Source organism: Meles meles, chromosome 7 (genome assembly GCF_922984935.1).
Source record: "Meles meles chromosome 7, mMelMel3.1 paternal haplotype, whole genome shotgun sequence".
NCBI lineage: Eukaryota > Metazoa > Chordata > Mammalia > Carnivora > Mustelidae > Meles > Meles meles.
In genome coordinates this window covers 9,352,679-9,374,680 of record NC_060072.1, presented here as the reverse complement: position 1 = coordinate 9,374,680, position 22,002 = coordinate 9,352,679, and the positions used below count along the sequence as shown (strand labels likewise).

The following is a 22,002-nucleotide window of genomic DNA, read 5'->3' as shown; positions in this document are numbered from 1 at the left end:
CTTGAGGGGTCCGGAGGATTTGAACGTGTGCAGATGGGCAGAGGGTACGCGTCTGGCCTGGAGCGCACAACCAGGGGCACTGAGCCTTGACTGTGTTAAGGCCCAGGCAGCCGTTTCGGGGAGCAGCTGGGGGATGTCTCCTTTATTGACTGTTCTAGACGCAGAGCAGGTGTTGTGTGAAGTCACGAAGATGGAGCGGTCACTGGGGTGAGCCATAGGACCAGCTCTTTCCTGGCACGGGGGGCTGAGGGGTTACCTGGCCCAAGGCCTCAGTGCTGATTCGTACCGCGCCCAGTGCCCGCTCCTGCGGCCGCTTACCCCCACCCCTCCCTTCTGACCTGTCCCAGCCTGTTTTCCCAGCTGTGGTGGGCACTGGCCCTGGATCAGGTGCCATGGTTAGGAGCAGCGTACGTTGGAAAGCGTGGCTGCGGAAGCACCCCAGCCCTTCAGGCGGGTCCTCGGAGGCACCGAATCCGGGGACATACTGGAAGGGGAGGGCCAGGACCGGTCCCTCGGAGCTGGCAGCTTCTGGCTCTTCAGGGGACCCGTCTCCTTATGCCATCCCAGCATAGGTGCAAGGGACAAATGTCCAGTTCCCGCGATGGAGTCCAGTCCCACGCTGAAGGCAGACGTGGTCAGTAATTCCTACCTTCCGCTCAGGTGGCAGCGAGAGATGCAGGCGAAGCTGCGCACTTACACCCTATGTCCGGGAGGGCGAATAAAGCCGCCTCCCCTCCTTCTCCACATCCCTCTCCGCCCCGCCCCAGCCCAGCATCCCAGAGCGGGGCCAGCCTCAAGCCCCGTTCCCCCAGCCCAGCTGGGTTTTAGTGGCGAAACCAGGGTTTCTGAAGTTCAGGATCAGTCTTTGGGGCATTATTTTGGTTCAGTGTTCGCTCTCTCGTTTTCCCCAGAGCAGAGTCCCTGTGCCAGGGCCAGATAAAAAACTACACACGCCATGAATCCTGGGCATAATTTATTTTTTTGCATAGGCATAAATTAGAATCTGGAGATAAAAAAATTCAGAACCGATAGTGCAGCATTTGTGACAGGAGAGCGCAAAATGAAACCTGGTTGTCGGGGCTGGGCTGCAGCCAGCGGGCTGCAGGTGGCCTTGGGCCTCGTCCTCCTTCCAGCTTCCTCCCCCAGGAGCCCATCTAGGGCTTAGCCCTGCTCCCAGGGCGCCTGCCTCCACAGCAGCCCCTTGCGGCAACTGGGTAAGGAGGAGCCCCACGCAGCGGGGCTGGGGATCAAGCCCAAAGCTTTTCAGTTAGGAATCAGACCTTGAAGAATATATACATAGTACAGCGGGGCCCTCCCTTCCCCCAGCCCACCACCCTGAATGCCGCCGCCCCCGTAGAAAATGAGCTAGAAAGGAAACAGACTGAGCAGGAGCCGGAAGAGTCCCGAGGGGGCAGCTGAGAATTAGGGCCCTTACACTCGGGCCTGACTGGGATGGGGGCCCGCGGCAGACAGACCTCTTGCCACTGTGACAACTTCAATGTCACCATCATACTCATGGGACCACCATGAGAGCTGGGGGCATACCCTGCTCCCCACCCTTTTAAGCTGACCGCAGCTGCTTCTGGCCTCAAAAAACTGCTCTGGGCTCCCTGTACCCTGGGGGAATGTGACAAGCTTGCTCTGGGACACAGGCAGGCCGTAGCAGGAATGGGGAGCAGAGTGGACCTCGGTCTCAGCATCAGGAGAGAGAGAGAAAGCAACTAGCCCCAGCAGATGGGGAATCGGACAGGCCGGTCCCCTGACCCCTCAGAGGTTTATGAGAGCCAGACCCTCGAGGGATATGGAAAGCCCAAGGGCCCACTTTGACCCAGAACAAGTACAGTGTAGCAAGGCCTCTGGGGGACCTCACGGGTCAAGCTCCCTTAGGTCGATGGCACTAAGACTTCTGGAAGAGCCCGGCTGCCCTGTACAAGGAGCTTCCCGCCTCGGGCTCAATCCCAACCTGCGCCACGAGCATTTTCCTCCTGGAGGCCTCACTTCCCCACCCGCCACTGGGAGCAGCTCACTTGCCCCAGGCCCTCACTTACAGCCCACCCACGGCTTTGGCACCTGCTTCATGCACGCGCCTCCCAACAGCAGCTCCCTCGGTGCCAGCCCCCGTCCTGGTTAAAGGGCAGACAGGTTTCACCCACCTTTGCTGGGACTTGTCCACTCACTGCCTCTCTCCCTGTCTCTCAGTCCCCCACGATATGCTACATATATACACCCTTCCAAGAGGGGGAAGTAGACACCCAGTGCCTGGCACAAAGACGACAAAGAAAAGGACGCTGGAGCGTGCTGTCCACCTCGAGCTGTCCCGCTGCTAGGACAGCCCTGCATCTTCTCAGCTCCATCAGGCCAGGGGTTCCTGCTCCCGGAAGTCTGTGCTGGTCAAGCATGTGAGGAAGTGGCAGGGGTGCTGCTCTCCCACTCCCAGAGAAAGGGGCACACGCTGAGAGGGGCTGGCCTCCCAGCTGGCTGGCCGCAGCGCAGAGAAGGCTCAGTGGGCGGGTTCCCCATGCACCCGGAAGCGGTAGATGCACGTGTACTCGGGATGGCCCCAGTTGGTCAAGATCCGAAGCTCCACCACCTGGTACGTCGCCATTTTAGGGTCCTGGGTAAAGAAAAAGGGGTTCAGTCCTCAAGCCTGACAGGAGGAAGGGAGACAGCCCCCCGCCCCGTCAGCCTCTGCGGAGAAGTGGGCTTCAGAGCTCCTGTCTGCAGCCCATGGAGCAGAGCGTCCAGCCTGCGAGCCACGGCGCCCCAGGGGCTTCACAGGTCCTCCGGGGGCCCCTGAGCCACAGCCACGTACAAATGGCCTCGTAGCTGAGGACCAGCGGGGTTCATCCCAGACTGACACATTCGCAGGGGCTACTCCTGTCAGTGGACAGAAACTACCTCATGAAGGGGTTGATGTTGATGCCGGGAAAGAACCCTTTTACTCTGAACTGGGCAGGATTTTTCTCTCTCAAGTTCTCAGGCCTCTGTCCTCTTTGCTCAGAATGCCACAATTTTTGCGTGAGCTCTTGGAACACATTTCTCCTGGTTTGACGCCAGTAGGCACAGCGCTGTCCTACTCCTCCTGTCTCCCTCTGGCCTTCCACACAGCCTCCTGTCCTCTACCTTCTAAAGGCTCTGTCTGCACCCATCCCGGTGAAGTCCCCGGCACTCCGCTGCCTCAGTTACCTCCCTGGGGCTGACCGCTCAGTCTTCGTGTCTGGTTGCCCTGATCGCTCCACCGGACCAGCCCACAGGTGCCTCAGACTTGGTGGCCAAAGCCCGTTGCAGTAGCCTGCCTCTTGGCTCCTGGGAGCCATCTCCCCGCCCCTCTTCCGCACTTCTGTCCGACAGGACCCTTGGCCTCCCGACTGTGTATCCACCTCTCCCTCCTCACACCCTCTCTCTGCAGCCACTTCCTCACTGGTCTTGTCCCCTCGATTCACCGTTTCCACACGGTCACAGTGATACTACAACGTCTTGTCACTTCTCTGCCTGAGACAGGGCAGTGCCCCTCAGAGCCAAAGGTGTCTGGCCTGGTAGCCAGGCCTGCCTCTCTCCGACCTCCCTTCTCGCCACTGTCCCTTCACCACCTCGTCTGGTTCTTCACCCCTGCTATAGCTCTCAAGCCCCCTGCACAGCATTCACTCGGGGCTGCTCGTTAGAACATAGATTCCCGGGGCACCTGGGTGGCTCAGTCAGTTAAGCATCTGCCTTCAGTTCAGGTCATGATCCCGGGCTCCCGGGATCGAGCCCCACATTGGGTTCCCTGCTCAGTGGAGAGTCTGTTTCTCCCCTCTCCCCTTCCCTCCACTCATGCTCACTTGCTCTCTCAAATAAAATCGTCAAAACAAACCAAAACAGAACACTGATTCCTTAGGACCACTGGAACCCAGCAGCCTACCTCCTGGGGTGGAGAGTGGAAGTCTGCATTTCTAACAGGGGCCAGGGAGACTGATGCCCCCTCAGGTTGAGGCAAACGCCCCACCTGCACACCCCAGTCCTGCTGCACTGAGGCCAGGCAGGCTTCTCCATGCTCCGTGTCTGGGCTGGGCCCCTCCCCTGTGCTGACATCCAGCTGGTGCTTCTCTCATGCCACCTGGACAGCTGTCCCTGTTCCCCTGGAGCTCTCGGGAGACAGGGGCTGCACTTTGTCTTGCCCCGAACCCCCGGTGCCCAGCCCAGGCAAAGTGCTCGGAAACTGTCTGCTGAGCGGGTGGGAAAGCGAACAGGCCACGTCCACTCGCACAGCAGAGTCCTGTACCTGAAAGTAGAAGGTCTGAATGGGCTCCCCATCCTGGTCATAGGTGAACTGGCCAAGAAGTGTCCCCTCGTGCTGCAGGTCTTCGTCAAACCCCTAAAAAGAGAACAAGCGATGGAGGAAAAATCTTGTACTTAGACGAGCGCCTTGGCCCCCCAGGAAGGAATGCTCTCCCTTCCTGCTCCCGTACCGGTCCCTTCCCACACCAGCAGATCAGGCAGCAGCCTTGGTGGGGCTGTAGGGGGCCCGAGCCCTGGACCTAGTTTCTTCCAGTGCAGCCTACGGTAACTGGGAGTGGGGTACCGTTCCCCACCCTGCCGCTTTGTTCTCCAAATCCGCTTCCTTCCTCCCAAAGAACAGATCCCAGCTTTATCCTCGGTAGAGCCTGACAGGGTCCTGTAGCCTCTCGCGCCCCCCGCCCCACTCCCCACCCCGCCAAAAGGTACTCACAAAGATGGAGAAGTCCTTGGGGGCACTGGAGATGGTGCTGTTGGGCGACAAGGACTTGGGGACGTGCTCTAAGGTGACAGCAGTGGGGCGGATGCGGGCAGACAGGCGAACCACGGCAAAGCCCTGGGGCCCCTGGAAGGCCCAGCAGTTGCCTGGGTGCACGTCTGGCTGCAGGGGAAGGCAGCTGGGTCAGCACAGGGCCGGTGACAAAGACAGCCCACCCTGAGCGCAGCTCGTGGTGATCCAAGATGGGAGTCCGCCAGCTATACGGGTGACTGCTCGGGGCCCCTGCTGTTGCCCTCTCTGGGTGCCTACCTGGAGAATGACTCGGGGGGACTGGGAGTGGTACCACAGGGGGATGCCGAAGAGGCTGAGGAGGGCCGTCTTGGTCTCGTAGGTCTCAGAACAGCGGGTGCTGATGACACTCGCCCCTGAGACAGGAAAGCAAGGCAGTGTGGGCACCCAGAGCTGGACCCCAGCAGTGGGGGGCGGGGGTGGGAGACCCAGACGCCAGTGCGTCTCGCCAGCCCAGGGCACCAGGTGGGGATGGCTGCTGCCAGGTGCTGAGGATGGCGGGCACGTGCCCCGGGCCCCGTCTGTTGCTCAGCTCTATCCAACTACAGAGTACTCGAGAGTCAGCCTCTCCCTGGCCAACAACGGTGTTCTCTTCCCCCAGACTTCTCCACGCTTCTTCACTAGCCTTTGCTGTGAGTGACAGTGTGCTGATCTCAAGCCCCAGCCCCAGCACCACGGCCGCCCGGGCCGATGCTAGAGGGCCTGCCGGCACGGGGATCTCAGCTCTGCCAAAGGGGGGGGAGTCACACGCACCTCCCGATTCCAGAGCGTAGTCCACCATCCCGATGCGGTCCTCGCTGTAGCGCTTCAGGGCTTGGTTTACGATGCGCTGCACCTGCTAAAGGAAGCCCCCCGGGGCGGCTGCCAAGAGCTGCAGACTTGTCCACCTGAGCGCCCTCCCTGGGGGCCCCTCCCCGCCTGCACCACACACTGGCGTCCAGCCACATGTGCCACGTCCCTCGATGTCCCCCCCCCCCCCGACCAGTCCCAAAGCCCACAGGAGAGCTTCTCGCATGTCCCTTGGGCTTTGGAACATACCAGAAAGCCGACAGTGTGGGACCGTGCGGGTCTGTGGCTCCCAGGGAAGATACCGCTGTGTCAGGGGTGGGGCTGTTCCGGGGGCCACCCAGTCCTCACCTCCTCCGTCACCCCGATGACGCCTTCCTTCTGCAGCGTCAGCCCCAGGCTGGCCGCGGCCTCCCTCGCGGACTTGCCCTGCATCTCGGCCACGTGGGCGAGGATCTTTCTCTCCAGCTCCTGCAGCCGAGCTGGCATCTCCTCTCGCTGCAGGAGCCCCATGCGGGTTCCCCCGCCTCGGAGAAGGAACTGACTGACCCAGGCAGGGAACTGAGACTCCACCTACGGACCGAAACAAAGGGTCTCTGAGGAGCTTCACAGGGACATTGTTGCTCTGGCGGCCCAGGCCAGGGCGGTAGCCGGCTTGAGTGGAGCGGGTAGGGAAGGAGCACAAGCCAGCCCGGGAGGGGAGGGCCGGCCCAGCACGCCCCTCCACGTCACTGAAAACAAAACGGGAAGAAGTCCTGCGGAAGCGAGCCCATCTGTGCCAAGGCCCCGGCAGGGGCCGGCGGGACGATCGGGCTCTCGGCCGTGTGGGCTCCTAGGACCGACGCCCTCAGAGGACAGGCTGTTCAGCAGGGCCCTTGCGTGGTTCCAACTTACGTCATCCCTCACGGCCTGCAGCCGCTGGGGCAGGAGGCCCACTTGGTCTGCCACCGAGCTCTGCTTCAGGCTCAGGGCCGCCAGCTCCTGCCGCACGGCTGCCAGCTGGCCCTCCAGCCGCCCCAGCTCCTTCATCGAGTTCTCTCGGAAGGCCTCTTGGGTCATCCTACTCCCAAAGAGAGGAGAGAGGAGTCTCCGGTGAGGGGTGAGGCCGTGACAAGGAACACAAGAGGATCCCCTCACTGGCTCCCGACAGAAGTGTGTGCCCATCTCCCGCACAGCCCCGGTGCCTACGATCCCAAGGAATGAATTCTTATCCTGTTCCCTTTCTAAGCCCAGGTCCGTTAAGTCAGTCGGCCTCGGCCTCTCCCACCCTCCACACATCCGGATGTCTGGGGCTGGGAAGGCAGCCTGCACGTGTGTGCAGAAAAAACGGTAGGCCTCCACGTGAGCCCACAAATCCCCCTTTTCTGGCAGTGCCTCCCCTACCCAACCTCTCTCGCACCCGACGCCAGGCTCTCAGCAGCTGTTCCTGAGCCAGGTTTCAGCCACCACCACCCCCGCCTCTGTTCTGGGGCGCTCTTCCCCAGGCCTGCCTGGGTGCGGGGAGGGGAGGAGCAGGCCTAAGCCACACGGCGGCACCCATTACCTTTGCCACTCAGACTTCAGCTGCTGGAGTCGAGCCTCGGACTCCTGTAAGCAGGAAGAAGGCCCAGATACAGCAAATGCCAAGCTCACAGCGACCGCTCTCCCAGAGCAGGCCCTGCTCCCTTCGGAGTCTTTGTTTCCCCGCAGCCCCACCCCTGCAAACCTAAACCGCCTGGTCAGGGTCCCTAGGAGAATCCCCGAGCTACACCTCGGCATTCACTCATTCACTCACTCATGCACTCGGCACGTTATACCCAGCACAGCAGGCCTCCTGAAAGCCACCCTTCCTCAAGTGTGCCCCAGCATGTCCCTGCAAAGCATTGTGAGGCCCGTGGACTCGGCCCCGGCAGTCAGGGGACTGCACCCCCACCCCGGCTGGTGTCTAAGCAGCCCCTTCGGGAGACCCATGCTGTCTCAGGCCATGGGCAGACGTTGAACAGGATAAGGGCCCCACCGACCTGGGAGGCCTGGACAATTTTCTTAAAGAGGTCTTCGGAGTCTTGGTGATGCTCTGCTCTCAGGGTGGCCAGTTCCTCCTGTCAGAGAGAGGAGAGCGGCTCAGGACTCCCGGAGACACAGGCGGAGGGAACTTCACAACCAGGACATGGTGGGACTGGAACTTGAACCAGGCCTGTCTATGAACTTCAGCTCCCAGCCGCTCTGCCCCGGTGCCCCTTGGAAACCCGCGTCTCCCTCCATGTCTACCGCACACCTCCTGTGCCCGGCACTCTACAGCCTCACTCTCCCGGAGCGCCTCTGTTTTACAGGGAACTAAGGCTTAGAGAAGCTTGCTGCCAGGTGACACAGGGCTGTCTGTCATGTCAGGGTGCACAGGGCCTCGTCCCTCCACCCCACACCCCCACGGTGCCAGCCACGCGCCTCTCCGCCCCGCTCAGAGACCTGGATCCGAGCGGCGGTGTCCCTGCGGAAGTCCTCCTTCAGGGCAGCCTCACGGCGGCTCACCAGCCCCTCCAGAAGCGCCAGCGTGTCCTCCTGGCTCAGGCCCACGTGGCCCCCGCCGGCGGCGGCCCCCTGCCGCAGCTCTAGCCGCTCCAGCCGCACAGCCTCCTTCTGCCAGTTGGAGGAAAATTCTGCGGCCAGAGCTTCCAAGCGCCGCTCCAGAGAGTGGACCCGGGACAAGATGCGCTGCTCAGCCTGGTGGGGTGGGGAGGGAAAGCCACAGAGGTGAGGGACCTGGCACGACAGTGCTTCCCCAACAGAAAGGGAAGGGAATCCCAGCAACGTGTAAATGTGAACCCATGCTGGCTCAAAGGACTGGCTCGGAGGATGCTCTGTGCCTGGCAGGTGGGGGGTGGGGGGACACCAGCAGGCAGCCGGGGTGCCATAAGGCTGCTGACCTGTGGTGTGACCATTCAGCACAGGATGCTGGACACACGTGACCCAGAGGGTCTGGTCCCCAAGGAGGAGTGGGCCTCGGCCAAGTGAGTGGGGACGTAGCGAGGAGAGACCTGCGAGGGGCTGGGTGGCCTGCCGGGCTGACCCCAGCCCCCTCCTCGGCTGCATGGGTGCACAGGCCAGAAAGTGAGGGGCTAAGGGGTTCAGCTGCTGACTTCAGCAGCTCCCACTAGGTCTGTCCAAGAGAAGCGGGGCTAAAAGACAAAATAATTGGAAAAGGCTTTCTTTCTTCTCTTTAATTAGAAGGCCCACAAAGGAAGCAGAGTAGAAGTCATTTGGACTTGGGGGTTGCTCCTGATAGCATGCCACGAGTTCTGAGAAACTTGCTGGCTTGAAAACAAAAAGCTTTGTCAAGGGAAGATATCATCTGTCAACTGTCAGATAAAGACAGGAGCCTCTTGAGCGCAGAAGCTGCTTCTGATTTTTAAAAATTTTTAAGTAGGCCGTACATGTGCAGGACTCAAAAAGCAAACAGTAAGGGGTCACTCTCCTAACCTGTGTCCCTATCCACCTGGTGCCCTCAGCCACCACCCACTCCCGAACAAAGCAACGATTTTCAGTCCTGTCTCTGCACATACAAGCAAGCACAAAGATTTCCTCCCCCTTTTCACAGAAAAGCTGGTCCTGAAATTGTATTTAACATCCTTACTAATGATTACAAAAGGGCAAGTTATTAATGCCAAAATAGGTCATTGTTTTATGAAATGATAACATGAGGGTCAGGAAAGTATTATCCTCCAAAATAAATGGCTACCCAATCAGCTTCGGCAAGATACAAGCAAAAATCAAATAGATTTAGGGACTAAAGAATTTTCAGTTTTCCTTGTCGCACGCACACACTCTGGTTATCTGGACACTTGTTACCCCCCCACCCCTGGACTGCAGCCTCCTTGAGGACACAGCCTGGGCTGCAGAACTGGCCCCTGGGCTCCCCTCCTCTCTGTATCCGCATCCTCTGCAGTGTGGCCTTGCAGGCACTCCCAGCAAGGGGTCGGGTCTCTGTCCGCTTCTTAGAACGTAGACTGGCTGTGAGATGGCCTTCGGACTCGAATGTGGCGGAAGGGACAGTTCTGAATCTAGGCCCGATTTTGCTCTCCTGGAACCACAGTGAGAACAAGCTCAGGCGAACCGGCTGCACGAGGAAGCAGGTGTGGGGCACAGCCCACCCCACCGAGGCACGGGCCAGCTGCAGACACGGCGGGAGCCCAGCCTAGACCAGCCTGTCCTTGCTCAGACCAGAGAAGCCACCCAGAGGAGCCACAGACTCAGGAGCTAATCAAATGCTTGTAGTTTTAAGGCACTGATTTTAGGGGTGATTTACTTGTAACTGACCAACGTGATCGCCTTATTCGTAAAGGATGCTTAGTAAACATTTATGAAATTATACTGCAAAGGAACAAAAGTAGACAAAACGACTTGTCCCATTCTTTTTCCTTCAGTTTTCAGTGCTTTTCAGTGTTTTCAGGGCAGTGTGAAGTCCTGTTTGAGCACAAGCACCCGTACCTGCAACCCAAACAACAGAGAGGGGGGTGTCCTGGGAAACAAGGGTGCGGACCGTGCCCCTTCTCAGAGCCCCGTAAAGTGTTAAGGGCAGGGAAATCAGCCACACACAGAGGCGGAGCGAGGACCCAGGACCCCCAGATCCTCACCTGGAAGTGAGAGGAGTCTCCGGGCTCCCACACGTCCTGCTGCCTGCCGCTGCTCTTCGCTGCCCACCAGGAAACCAGAGCAGGGTGGAAGGTCTGCAGCCCGTAGGGGTAGAAATACCAAGCACCTGTACACAGAGGAGAGGGGGTTATCCGGGCCGGTGGGCGTGTGCAAGAAGGCACAAGCTGCTGGAGACGGCGGCCCAGTCAATCGGATTCCTGGTAGCCTGTCGTTCCTGTGCACTGGCTTTCTGCTGGAAATCAGGATGGAGGTCCCCGTCATTCTCAGATGGAGGCTTCTACCGGACTGTTCCGGAGTATGTGCGTTCTCACATCCCTCGAGAGCCCTCATCTTTCTCTGGATGGCAAAACTCGGAAAACGTGGCTGTAATGAGCTAGGAATGATCCCAGACAGAACCAATGGCCACCTTCAACTGCCATCAGAATCACCCAGGAAGCTTCTAAAATACAAAATACCGGGGCTCCTGGGTGGCTCAGTTGGTTAAGCCTCTGCCTTCGGCTCGGGTCATGATCTCGTGGACCTGGGATCCAGCCCCACATCGGGCTCTCTGCTCGGCGGGGAGCCTGCTTCCCCCTCTCTCTCTGCCTGCCTCTCTGCCTACTTGTGATCTCTCTTTGTCAAATAAATACATAAAATCTTTAAAAAAAATAAAAAAACAAAATACAAGACATCTGGCCCCACTCTCTAGAGCATGAACTCACTGGTCTGGGGGCTCCCTCTGTAGGTGAGGTGTTTTTGTTTTTTAAAAGATTTTACTTATTTACTTTGGAGAGAGAGCAAGGAGTCGGGAGCGGGAGAAGCAGACTCTGTGCGGAGGCTCAGAGCCTGATACATGGCTTGATCCCACAAGCCCGGGATCATGGCCTAAGCTGAAACCAAGATGATCGGGCTGGATGCCCAATCAACTGAGCCACCGTGCTGCCCCTGTAGATGAGTCTTAAAAGCTCTTTTAAGTCTTTAAAAGCTTAAAAGGGCACCTAGATGGCTCCGTTGGTTAAGTGTCTGACTCTTGATCTCAGGGTTATGAGTTCAAGTCCACCACTGGGCTCCTTGCCGGGCAGAGATGCTATTTATAAAAACAAACAAACAAAAAACAAGCTCCCCAGGGAACTCCCATGGAGATTGTGACTGAGAATCACTAAAACAAGACACCTGCTAAGAGAAGGTGCTTTCAGCCTAAGATGGCCACAGCCACAGTGACACGTGCATGTTGCTCTAGGGGTCACGTGCTTGTGGAGCATTTGCTCCTGAGCTTGCACACGCGTGTCTGTGCGGGGGGCGGTGGTGAGGGCACCTGAAAAGCCGTATGGGTGTCCATCCGAGTAGGACCTCAGCTGCCACTCAGCAAGCACGGCGGGAAGCACACGCCCACCAGACTTTCAGTCAGTCCCTCTGGACATGCCTCACTTCCTGCACTCCCCTCCGTGTGCAGGCCGCCCCACCGGCCTTTCACACTGTCCACGTGCCTCTCCATGACACCACCGGGAGAGCTCCATCAACCCCGCGAGGCCGCGGTGAAACTCAGCGGAGGTAACCCGTGAACAAAGCACGATCCGATTGTAAAAGATCATTGTTATTTTACGGGTGATGCCCAGTTTCCACTGGACGTGAACAAGCTGTTCTTGTAACAGGAAACAAAAAGGAAATCAACACTTGGAAAAATTTTCTACCTCGTTATTCAATAAATACAAGTTGAGGCGACGCTAACCCTATAAAACTAACCCTAGGCGCTCCCTAGGGTGGCTCAGTTGGCTAAGCATCTGCCTTCCGCTCAGGTCATGATCCCAGGGTCCTGGGATCCAGCCCCGCATCTCCCTCTCCTCCCCACTCGTGTTCTCTCTCGCATTTCTGTTGCTCTCTCTCTCAAATAAATAAAAGCTTAAAAAAAAAATCAACTCTAAAAATAGAATAAAGCACGGTCTCTATCAATTAATTGTAGATGGGCACAACCATTAAAACAGCCCGGATGCCATAGAGGCAGCTCCTGTGGAACTGTGAGCCCCCAGTGGCGCTGGTCCATTACAAGCTGAACACACAATACATACACACAATGGTTACAACCACATAAAACACACAAGATCATCCTAGGATAGAGACTGGAACAACGTCAAGCATCTTGTAAATGAGCTTTCTTAGTATAAAAGGGCAAGCTTCTCTTTACTACTTAATCGTTTTGATCTCCAAGATAGCTAAAGATTGAACCAGATGTGATAACAAGAAATTCACTCACCCAGACAATGTCCTGCTTTTGAATGAAGGGAAAATGACTACTAGGAACAGTGCTCCTATACCAGGACAGGTCCCCAGCCACATGGTTCCAAGAATGTTCTAGACATGCCAAGGCAGTCCAGAGCAGCCACCCAAACAGGACAAAAATCAGTGAACCGGGGCATATCCCCTTTCACCCACTGGGTGCCCTGAGCATGCCGCATGGGTCAGTGAGGACCTGGGAGAGCCAGACGGGACTGGGCCAGGGACTGGGAGCTGCCCAGCCTCCGTCTGATCCCACTCGTCCTGCCTCCTTCCCTTTCCTGTAGGTCATCACCATCCCTCTGGTTCTCACACCTCCGCTCAGGGCCACCCCCCACCCACACCCTGCCCTGCCCCTCTGGCTCACCAGCTGGCACACTCATCCTACCCCGCCCCCGCAACCCCTGGCAAGCTCACCGTAGGTCAGGCCAGTCATGAGCAGCAGCAGCAAGAGGAACCACAGGAATGTCTTCACAGATGAGAAGCGCCTAGACCACAGGAGGGGACAGCGGGGCGGGGAGAGGGGGCGCAGAGGTGTCAAGAGGGCATTCGGGCCCCTCAATCCCCACGGGGAGTCTGCAGAGGCTTTTCCCAAGCACAAAACTAGAGCTGGACGGGGTGCCCTGAAGTGCCCCTTCTTCCCTGGTGTGGTTTGGACACTTTAGAAGTTTACTTTCTTGGAATAATGGGGAGAATTCTGACACTGAATTTTATGGATGTTATTTAAAAACAAAGTGGGGTCTCTGAAAAACCTTTTCATATACAGAGATCCTCTAAGCAAGCAATTCTAGGGAAAAAAAAAAAACCAACAGAACTCCTTAAACAACATTCTTTTAGAAAATGAGGAACCTTCTTTTGGTGACACAGATCCACCCCTGGCCCTCTGCTCAGCCCAGCTGGCCAGCCATCGAGCCAGGATTACAGCCAGAGGACCCTGACTTCCCGGCTCGGTCTTTCCTGGCTCTGCTGGGTCCGGGATTTGGGAAATAAACCCACAGCCGCTTCACGCAGCACCTACTCCTGGCTTTGGAAACACGCCTCAGAGAACACTGGGTTCTAGACTGCCATGAGGCCAAGAGGAAAGCCCAACCTTCTCAGCCACACCACTTGCTGGCTGGAGCCTAAAACCTGACCGGCAGGAGGAAGGCCGTGCTCGGCAGACGCGGAAGTGGCCAGAGGGGGCTGGCATTATAGCAGAAACATTCTAAGGAACAGGAACCTGGAGTTCCAGAATCCTCCCTGAAGAGCTCTTGGTTTGGGAAACAACACCTGACCCAGGCCCCTCATCTGCCGGGCAAAGAGGGGCTGGTCTGGGGGGGTCCGCTCCCTGCTCAGTGATAAAAGCTACGTGTGAACTGGGACGGCCACCTTCAGAGAGAGCATACATGGGTTTAGGAGCTTTCTTGGTCCCTTCTGTCCCTGGGCTTCCGGGTTCCTTTCAAAGTGGGGGTCGCGCTCACCTGGTCAAAACGAAGACATCGAGAAGGGAGGCAGCTGTGGTCAGGCGGTACCAGGTTGTGCCAACCCACCAGTAGAGGAGGCCAAAGAGCCGGCCTAGAAGAGGGACCAGCAAGTCCTAAGTGTCACTCTGAGCCAGTGGCCTGCAGGTCATGGTTTCAGATCACCGCTCTGTCCACCTGCCGCCCTCTCTGCCCCGACCCCCAGCACTGAGCTGCCGCAGCACCTCTGTCCCGTCCGAGGTGACCCCGTCCCTCTGATCCCACCTGCCTAGTCCGCCAACGCCCTCCATCCAGCTCCACAGCTGCAGCTACCCCGAGAAGGCTCGAGTGTTACTGCGGCTCCTGGTCTCCGTGGATTATTCTAGAATGAGCTTTCCCTGATGGCCTGACAGTCTCTCGATGGGCTGCCCCATCCCCGAGAGAAGCTGGGGGAAGGGGCAGCTGTAGAGAATGGAAATAATGGCGCACAGAGGAGCCAGCACCCACCTGGAGAAGTGACAAGCGTCCAGAGACAAGAGGCTGCCCAGGAGACGGCGTTCCTTAACCGTGAACCCGAACTGTGGTGGTCCGTCTCCGAGTAGCCTGCCGGGACAGAGGCCACAGCTCAGTCTGTCCTCACTCTCACAGGCCCAGGACGGGGAGACTGCCTATCAGTTGTCTCCTTTAGACTGTGAGCGGAGCCCCCCATCATTCTCCTCTGCATCCCGGGAGCATCACACGGGCATGGCATCTAAGTCAGTAAACGCCCGTTAAAGGAGCGAAGAGGTAGGTTTCTGACATTTTATTTCCCTTGGGCCTCTCATCTGCGTCCCTCTCCTCGCCAGCCGTCCTTCAGACCACCGTTCCCAGCTAGACTAAAGGGGTAGAGCCCCTCCTCGACGTGAAGCCCCACGTTAAGTACTTGCTGGAAACAAGTCAAACACGATGACGCCGACCACAGGCTACTCCGACAGGTGGGGACAGGGCAGCCACGGTGTGTCAAGGGCCACCCCAGGCCTGCGTTTCGGGAGCCACAGTGGCACGGGCGGATGCCCGGCTGGTCTGTGGAGAAGCCTGCCAGATACCACACTCTCTCGGGCTGTCAGGGGACCCCATCCCCGGGTCTCCCCCATCATCTCCCTCCCCCCCACCAGCCCAGGCATTGGCCTACCTGCAAAGTCATCCTCGGAAGAGTAGCCCGAAGAGGACCCCAGGAAGTCCTCGGAGCTCCTGTTCTCGGCAAGCCCGTTGAGTTTGCTGCTCTCCGTGCCTCTCCTCCTGCGGACCCGCAGGTCCTCACCTGTCAGGAAAGAGCACAGGGTTCTCCAGGGGCCGAGAGCTGCTCCCAGGAGGCTGTGCCAGAGGGCCTCGTGGGGACACCCCAAGAAGCACCTCCAACAGACAGACGGCACTGCCCTTCGCTTCTCCTGAGCTCCCTGGGTCCAGAGGAGGGTCTCTGGCCGGGAGCAGCCCCGTGAGGGCTTCGCTGTCTGATGTGGCCTGCGAGTTCAGACACTCGGCTCCCCTTCCGAGGGTTTCTGAAGACGGCGAGCCCCTCCTCTGGCCCAGCAGTCGTGAGGAACCCACTCAGGGGACACTTGGGACCTTACGTTTCCACCGGAAGCAAAGCCCGAGAAGGTCTCAGATACTCACCCCAGTAGGGCTCACTGTGCAGGTGGTCGTCGAGGATGGAGCTCCTGGCCAGGGAGGAGGCGCGGGGGCTGCCGAAGTAGGACTCCCTGACCACCGACTCGCTGTAGTAGGAGGTGTGGTCATCAGAGGAGGAGCCCAGCTGGGGCACTGGGGACAGGCGCTTCATGTTGCTGGATTTCCTCTTCAGGGTCCTGGGCGGGGGGTGGTCAGCCAGGAGCCGGGAGGCAGGAAACAGTCAGGTGAGCCCAGTCAGGAACAGGAAAGCAAGCCGCTCTGCCCGCCTCTCGTGGGGGGGGGGGGGGGGGGGGGGCGGGGTCAGCCCCGTTGCTAGGAAACCGCTTCCCAGCTAGGTGCCAACCACAGGTGCTTCCTCCGCTCCCACTGTCTCTCAGCGTCACCGCAGTTAGGTGATGGGGTCAGGATTCAAAGCCAGGTCCCTAACCTCGAAGCCAGTTTCCTCTTGGGCTTCTTAACCGCAGTAGCGATTTCTCCCACCCCTGGAAACCCAGACCAACCCGATGGGGCCTCCCGGGACTAGCAGAAGCCTTGAGAGCTGCTATGTGGTCCCACTATCTGTCAGCGGGGCAGGACGGGGCAGGCACCTGGTTCAGCTCGTTCACCGTGCCTCTCCGATGTGGGCCTCACCTGCTGTAGCCCTAGACCATACACGGGGGCCTGGGGACGAGGGCCAGAAGGGCACGCCCATCCATAGCAGAAGGGGCTCCTGTGAACCCCACTTGGCTTTTGGGGCTTCTGGCTTTTTGGGGTTTCTTTTTTTTTTTTTTTTTTTAAAGATTTTATTTATTTATTTGACAGAGAGAGATCGCAAGTACGCAGAGAGGTAGGCAGAGAGGCAGGCAGAGAGAGAGGAGGAAGCAGGCTCCCCGCGGAGCAGAGAGCCCAATGCGGGGCTCGATCCCAGGACCCTGAGATCATGACCCGAGCCGAAGGCAGCGGCTTAATCCACTGAGCCACCCAGGCGCCCCCTTTTTGGGGTTTCTAATCCTGAAGCTGCCTCTCCCCACGTCCTGTCCTCTGAACATGAGGGCAATGGCCGGGCTTACAACAGAGGGAGAAGGAACAGCGGGGCTACGTCCTGGCATCCTCACAGGTGTGAAGGTTCCTGCTCAACTGAAGAGGGCATCTGGTCCCTGCCCGCTGAGGTGACAATGGGAAGACGCAGCGCGGCGACCTGCCCGAGTCCTCTGCTCTGCTCAGAGTGATCCACGGTGGGGAAAGGGGAGGGCGACGGCAATCCCTTACCTGAGAGGACTGTCTTTAAACAGGGCGCTCTGGCTTCCCGTCACCGAACTGCCACCACTGCTGCTGCCACCGTCATCATCACCCTGGGAGTAGCGCGAGAGGCGCTGGCTTCGGCGGGACATGGCAAGGCAGGCTGGGGACCCTCCTCCTGAAGAGACTCTTGGGAGAGAAAGGAGGCCACGTGAGGGCTGTCCTCAGCGCCTCCCTGGGGACCTGGCTCCCAGGGACCAGCCCACCCGTCCCTGGGCATTCGACCCAGCCTGACGGGTGGGGACATGGGGCAGCCGGCACCCAACCTGCTGGTGTCCCTGCCCAGCCTCGGGCTCACTCAGGCCCCGGAAGTCCTCTCCTGGTGCTTTCTACAAGCTTCTCCTGTTTTCCGCTTACTGGATGCTGTGCTGCACGTGAGGCAGAACCGGACCTTCTGCAACCTTTGGCCCACAGTAGAGCACCCAGGACACCACAGGCACCCCACCCCAGCGCTAACCGAATGCCTCTGATCGCTGCTCCCTCGCCCAGCCCTCCATGCTGCCCTCCCCCCAGAGCTGTGTGCGAGCTCATTCCAGCGCCTTCTCTTGGAGGGGACACGCTTTCTTTGCCTTGTGGCTATACTGATTCAGGGTGCCACTCCAACTTGGACTGGAGAAAACTTTCTCCTAGTAAGTCCCTGAAGGGGTCTGTGTGCTGTATCCCCCCCAGTGACAACATCCTGATAGGACTGGGATGATGATGACAAAATGCTTTGTTAAAGGCCTCCTAGGTACCTGGCTCCTCACGGCCATCTCTGATCCTTGTGAGCATGGGAGACACGGTTACTGCCATCGTCCAAGAGAGCACCCTGGGACACCGGGGTGGGGGAGGGGGATCGGTGACCTTGCCCACTGTCACCTAGCCTATGAACGACAGGTGGCACGGCCTGGGTCTTTCCCCTCTACGATAAAGTTTTCAAGGTGCTTTCGGAATGTGTCATGTGTCCCCAACTAGGGTCTTGAATAGACTCAAAAATGCTCGGAACAGGCTGTAGACAGAGCTGTCACACAACAATACTTGTTAACAAACAAAACGGGGAGACTGAGCTCCAGGGGTGGGATTAGGTCGTCTCTGCAGGAGGGAACAAGTCAGCGTGTGGGGTGAGAACTCAGGGCTCTGGAATGGATATGGAGGACTGAGAGGAGGCCAAGGAGAGGAAACCAGGCAAAAGGCAGGGCTCTACAACTAGAGGACTAAGAAGCCTTCCAGAGATTAAAACAACACACACAAAAAAAAAAACCCCAAATTCAAAATCCTAGATGACCAACGTGAAGAGTCTCAACGTGGTGCCCTTGCCTGCCCACGTTACAGAGTCTTTGTTACACGTGGGGCCCCCTCAAGAGTCCTCAGTACCTGTGACTTACTATCCCTTCTGGTCTTCCTGGGTGATACTTAAAACTGTTCCCTGTGTCGTATAGAGGGCACCGACTCTAGCAATTTCCCAACTCAAGACTGGAAACCAGAAGGTCTGGTTAGTCCAGCTGGAGAATTCTAGAAAGTTCTCTTCTGAAAAAAACAAGCAGTTCCATGTCTTGGTCTTACTGGCATCCTCCCAGGTAGGATGCCCACTTGGCATCCCTCCGTGGTTTTTAGCCAGTGTTGGTAAAGGGACTGATTGGTAATAGCAGAAGAAGGAAGTTGGCCTGGGTTCTTGTCCTTATTCCACTCCTTATAAGGTAATTCCACCCCTCCACGGCCCTTCCCACCTGAAAGCTCCAGATACGCTCCTCCTCCTAACCCTGTGGGCTGAAGGGAATGAAGCCTTCACCCTGGGACAGAAACAAAACAATGTTTCTGCCAAACTCAGGACGCAGTTGGCAAGAATATAAATATTCAGACAGAGCAAGTCCGGTGGAAGGGGCTGGTGAAAACAGAGCAGTCGGTACCCTCCTCCACCCTCCCCATCTTTCCCGCAGTTCTGGTAGCAGGCAGGCAGTTTGCAACTGAGTCTGGGCTTCAAAGGTGAGAAAGGTCAAGGCCGGAATCCTCCAAAACAAGAGCCTCAGGGAGCTCAAATCTTTTGCATATCAGAATAGAACCCACCCTCCCCAATACAAACACACCAGTTAAGAAACCCTCCAACACAACATCCCTCCCCACCACCAAGCTGAACCACATCCTTTTCTCAACTGCACCTTCCCCCACATCCCCCACCCTCCAGCCACAAACTTAGATGGCGGGATTCCGCCAGTCTGCAGACTTAACCTAGACCTGCGGCATCTTCCATGGGGGGTTTTCACACTACTTTCCCTCGTGGGACCTGTAAAACGCTCCAGGTGCTAACGCCCTTCTCCCTTCCATTTTCCCTACGGGCTGAACCCACAGGCATTTGATTTTTTTTTTTTTTTTTAAACCAACCACGCGCCTTCCCTGCCGCTCTAAGTCACACTCCCGCCTCCTATTTGTTTGGTTTCTTTTTTTAAGAACGGAACAAAATGGGCCTTCCTCCTATTCCCAGAGTCTGACAGGCAGAGGCAGGGAACTGTCTGTCCCTGGAAACTGCCTGCCTGGCACGAAAACACGGGCACTGCCCTGGGCCGGTCGGAGGTGGCCCGGCTGTCGCTCTCCTCCTCGCGGGGAGGTCCTGCGCGGGGAAGTCCCGCCTGGAGACATCCGCCCTCCGCGCCGGCCAGTGGGCGGGCTGCGGAGATGAGTCAGGGCGGCTGGCCCCGGCGCGGCGCTGGCCCTTCCCGACCGGCCCAGGGGCGTGCGCCGGGCGGGGCTGGAGCCCGGCCCAGCTTGGCCCGGAGAGGAAGAACCAGGCCTGGGCAGCTCGGCCCTGGCCGGAGCGGCCCGACGCTGACCCCGGAGTCGGCGCACCCGGAGCCCGGGGCCCGCGGAGAGGCGGGCGAGGCCGGCCCCGCGCCCTTGCCCCGCACGTCCACCCGCCGGAGGCCCACGGCCGGCGGTTACCTGCTGCCGCGGCTGCTCCGCGCCGGGCCGGGGGCGTGCGAGGCCCGCTGCGCCGCCCGGGCGCGCCCCCTTCCCGCGTCGGAATCCCGCGAGCGGTGCTCGGTGAGAGGCCCGGGGCGTGCGGGCAGCGGCGGCGCCGGACGAGGCCAGCGGGCGGGACGGCGCGGCAGACAATGCGACCCGCGCAGAACCGCGCTGCGCGAGTGGGGCCGGTCGGCGCGCGCGTGGCCGAGTGTGTATGTGTGCGCCTGCCAATCAACGCTGACAGGCCGCGGCCCATTGGCCGGGCCCCGCCCGTGTCACCGCCCACTGCCACCGCCCATTGGGCGGTTTGAACACAAAGGCTCCGGTTCGCTCCGCCCGCCGCGTGGGCCCGGGGGACCCCGTGCGCCTCTCCTGGAGTCCGCGCGTGGGAGGCGCGGGGGCGGCGGCGGCCGCTGGAGGACGCTGCTGGAGCCCGCAGGTGGGGGTCGGCCGCCGGGCCTGACTGCGCACTTGACTCCGGGCTTTGTGGTGCTAAACACCTGATCCCGCCCCCAGCGCTGCCCCTGCGCCTCGTCCCACCAGTGACCTACTGGCCGCGGCGTCCCAGTGCTCCGCAAGCCGACTCCGCCAGCCGGGGTGCCAGGGCCTTAAAGGCATTTTGACGGGGGAGACAGCCTCTCTGAGGATGGCCCGGGGAAGTGGGGAGCAAGGGGAGTACAAGACCCCTGGCCTCAGGCCCATCTGGAGGGGGAGCAAGTCGTTAGCCCTTAGTGGCCCCTCCTCCGGTTGTTGAAGGCTTGCGGAACGCCTGGCGCATGCGTAATGGCCCTTTTAGCCAGGCTTTCTGCGCCCACTTTAGAGATCAGGAAACCGGTTCATAGAGGTTTTAAGTCGTTTGCAAGCTTCACTGCAGAAGTTTTTCTCCACTTTCAGGAGGGCGTTTGTTACATTTGGTACTGAGAAGGCGGGGCTGGTTACCTCTTCCTCGGCCTCACTCGCGTGTAGATAGATACTTGGATACATAGATAACCGAGGGAGTCCAATGCCGCCCGCCTCCGGCAGTCCGCCACCCGCCAACTTCACAGCTGTAGCAAGGGCACTGCTTGGGAGGAGTCTTTTCCTGTGCAAGTTCTTCTATGGGTAACGGTGCTTGTTTCATTTTTAAAACACCCAGAGGAAGAGACAAGACATTACAAAACCACTGCGACAGGACAGGAAGGCAAAGGAGGATACGGGCTTGAGGAAGAGTGAAGTCACGTGCTAAGCTGACTGCAGACAAAACGACCCCCCCTTCCTGGGCCTCTACTGATTCCCCTGGAAAAGAGGGGTCTCACCTGCCCTGGTAGCATTCTGAAGACAAGGGTTAGACAGCAGATCCCCTGAAGACAGGGCTGGCTCTCTAGGACCTCGCACGGGGCCTGGCTCATGTCTGAGTATCTGCTGAGGGTGGAATGAGTGACATGAAAGTGCAAATCAGACGCAGGGCCAGATTCCAGGGGCCTCTCTTGACACCTTCTCACCTGGCCGCTTAACTCCCCAATCCTGTCCTGGTCAGTTTCACTGCAGTGTCTGTATCTCACCATCTCCCCTGCAGGCCTGTTTCACTCCCCTAGGATCCTGGCAGAAGGACCCTTTCCTGGGGCACGCCTTCTGCCTGGTGGAGGCAGAGGTCCCTCCTCGACCATGTCTTCTCCGTGGACCAGCAGAAGGTGAATAATGGCCCCTAGGTTATTAGGTCCTAAACCCTTAAAACTGTGCGTGTTAGCAAAAGTGAGTCTTTGCAGACACCCTTAAATGAAAGATTTTGAGATAAGGGGAATATCTTGGATTATTAAGGTGGCCCTACATGTAATTACAAATGTTCTTTAAGAGAGTGGCAGAGAAGAGGAGAGGGCGGCAGGACCCTGGAGGCCAGGACTGGAGCGGTGTTGTCATGAGACAAGGGATACTGGCTGCTCCCAGAAGCTGGGAGAGGCTAAGACCCCATTCTCTTCTAGAGCCTCAGGAGAGAGCCTGGCTTTGCTGACACTTGGATTTCGGTCTAGCGGGTTTTGATTTTGGACTTCTGGCCTTCCAAAGTGTGGGAGAATATGTTTCTGTTGCTTATAAGTCACAAAATTGGTGCTGACTTGTTACAGCAGCCCCAGGAAAGAGGTGAGAGCAGTTCGGGTCTCCTGTGTTTGTGCTGTGCCCCTCTGTCTGCCCTGACTTTCATCATGGGTGCCAGTCATCACACGCAGGCCCGTCTCCCCCCCTCTCTCGGCCCCCTCGGCT

At 58.6% G+C, this 22,002-nt stretch overlaps 1 protein-coding gene across 1 annotated transcript; it reads right to left on the bottom strand.

Annotated features, from left to right (window-relative positions):
* Positions 1-956: 956 nt before the first annotated feature.
* Positions 957-19,987, bottom strand: SUN2 (Sad1 and UNC84 domain containing 2). Its single transcript, XM_046012334.1, has 18 exons — positions 19,744-19,987; positions 16,801-16,959; positions 15,538-15,728; positions 15,056-15,184; positions 14,392-14,487; positions 13,906-13,999; positions 12,863-12,933; positions 10,177-10,301; positions 8,012-8,266; positions 7,570-7,647; positions 7,113-7,156; positions 6,464-6,629; positions 5,921-6,142; positions 5,537-5,621; positions 5,024-5,139; positions 4,709-4,876; positions 4,262-4,354; positions 957-2,614 (listed from the first exon to the last, which is right to left on the bottom strand). Exons 2-18 carry the CDS (start codon positions 16,920-16,922, stop codon positions 2,501-2,503), a joined length of 2,169 nt encoding a protein of 722 aa, XP_045868290.1. The 5' UTR covers positions 16,923-16,959; positions 19,744-19,987; the 3' UTR covers positions 957-2,500.
* Positions 19,988-22,002: the final 2,015 nt, after the last annotated feature.

Coding starts and splice junctions, on each gene's coding strand:
- SUN2 (XM_046012334.1), bottom strand. CDS start 16,922: ATGTCCCGCCGAAGCCAGCGCCTCTCGCGCTACTCCCAGGGTGATGAT. Junction 8,267..10,176: donor GAGACTCCTCTCACTTCCAG/GTGAGGATCTGG, acceptor CCACCCCACCAG/GCTGAGCAGCGCATCTTGTC. Junction 5,622..5,920: donor TCATCGGGGTGACGGAGGAG/GTGAGGACTGGG, acceptor GGCTTCCTTTAG/CAGGTGCAGCGCATCGTAAA.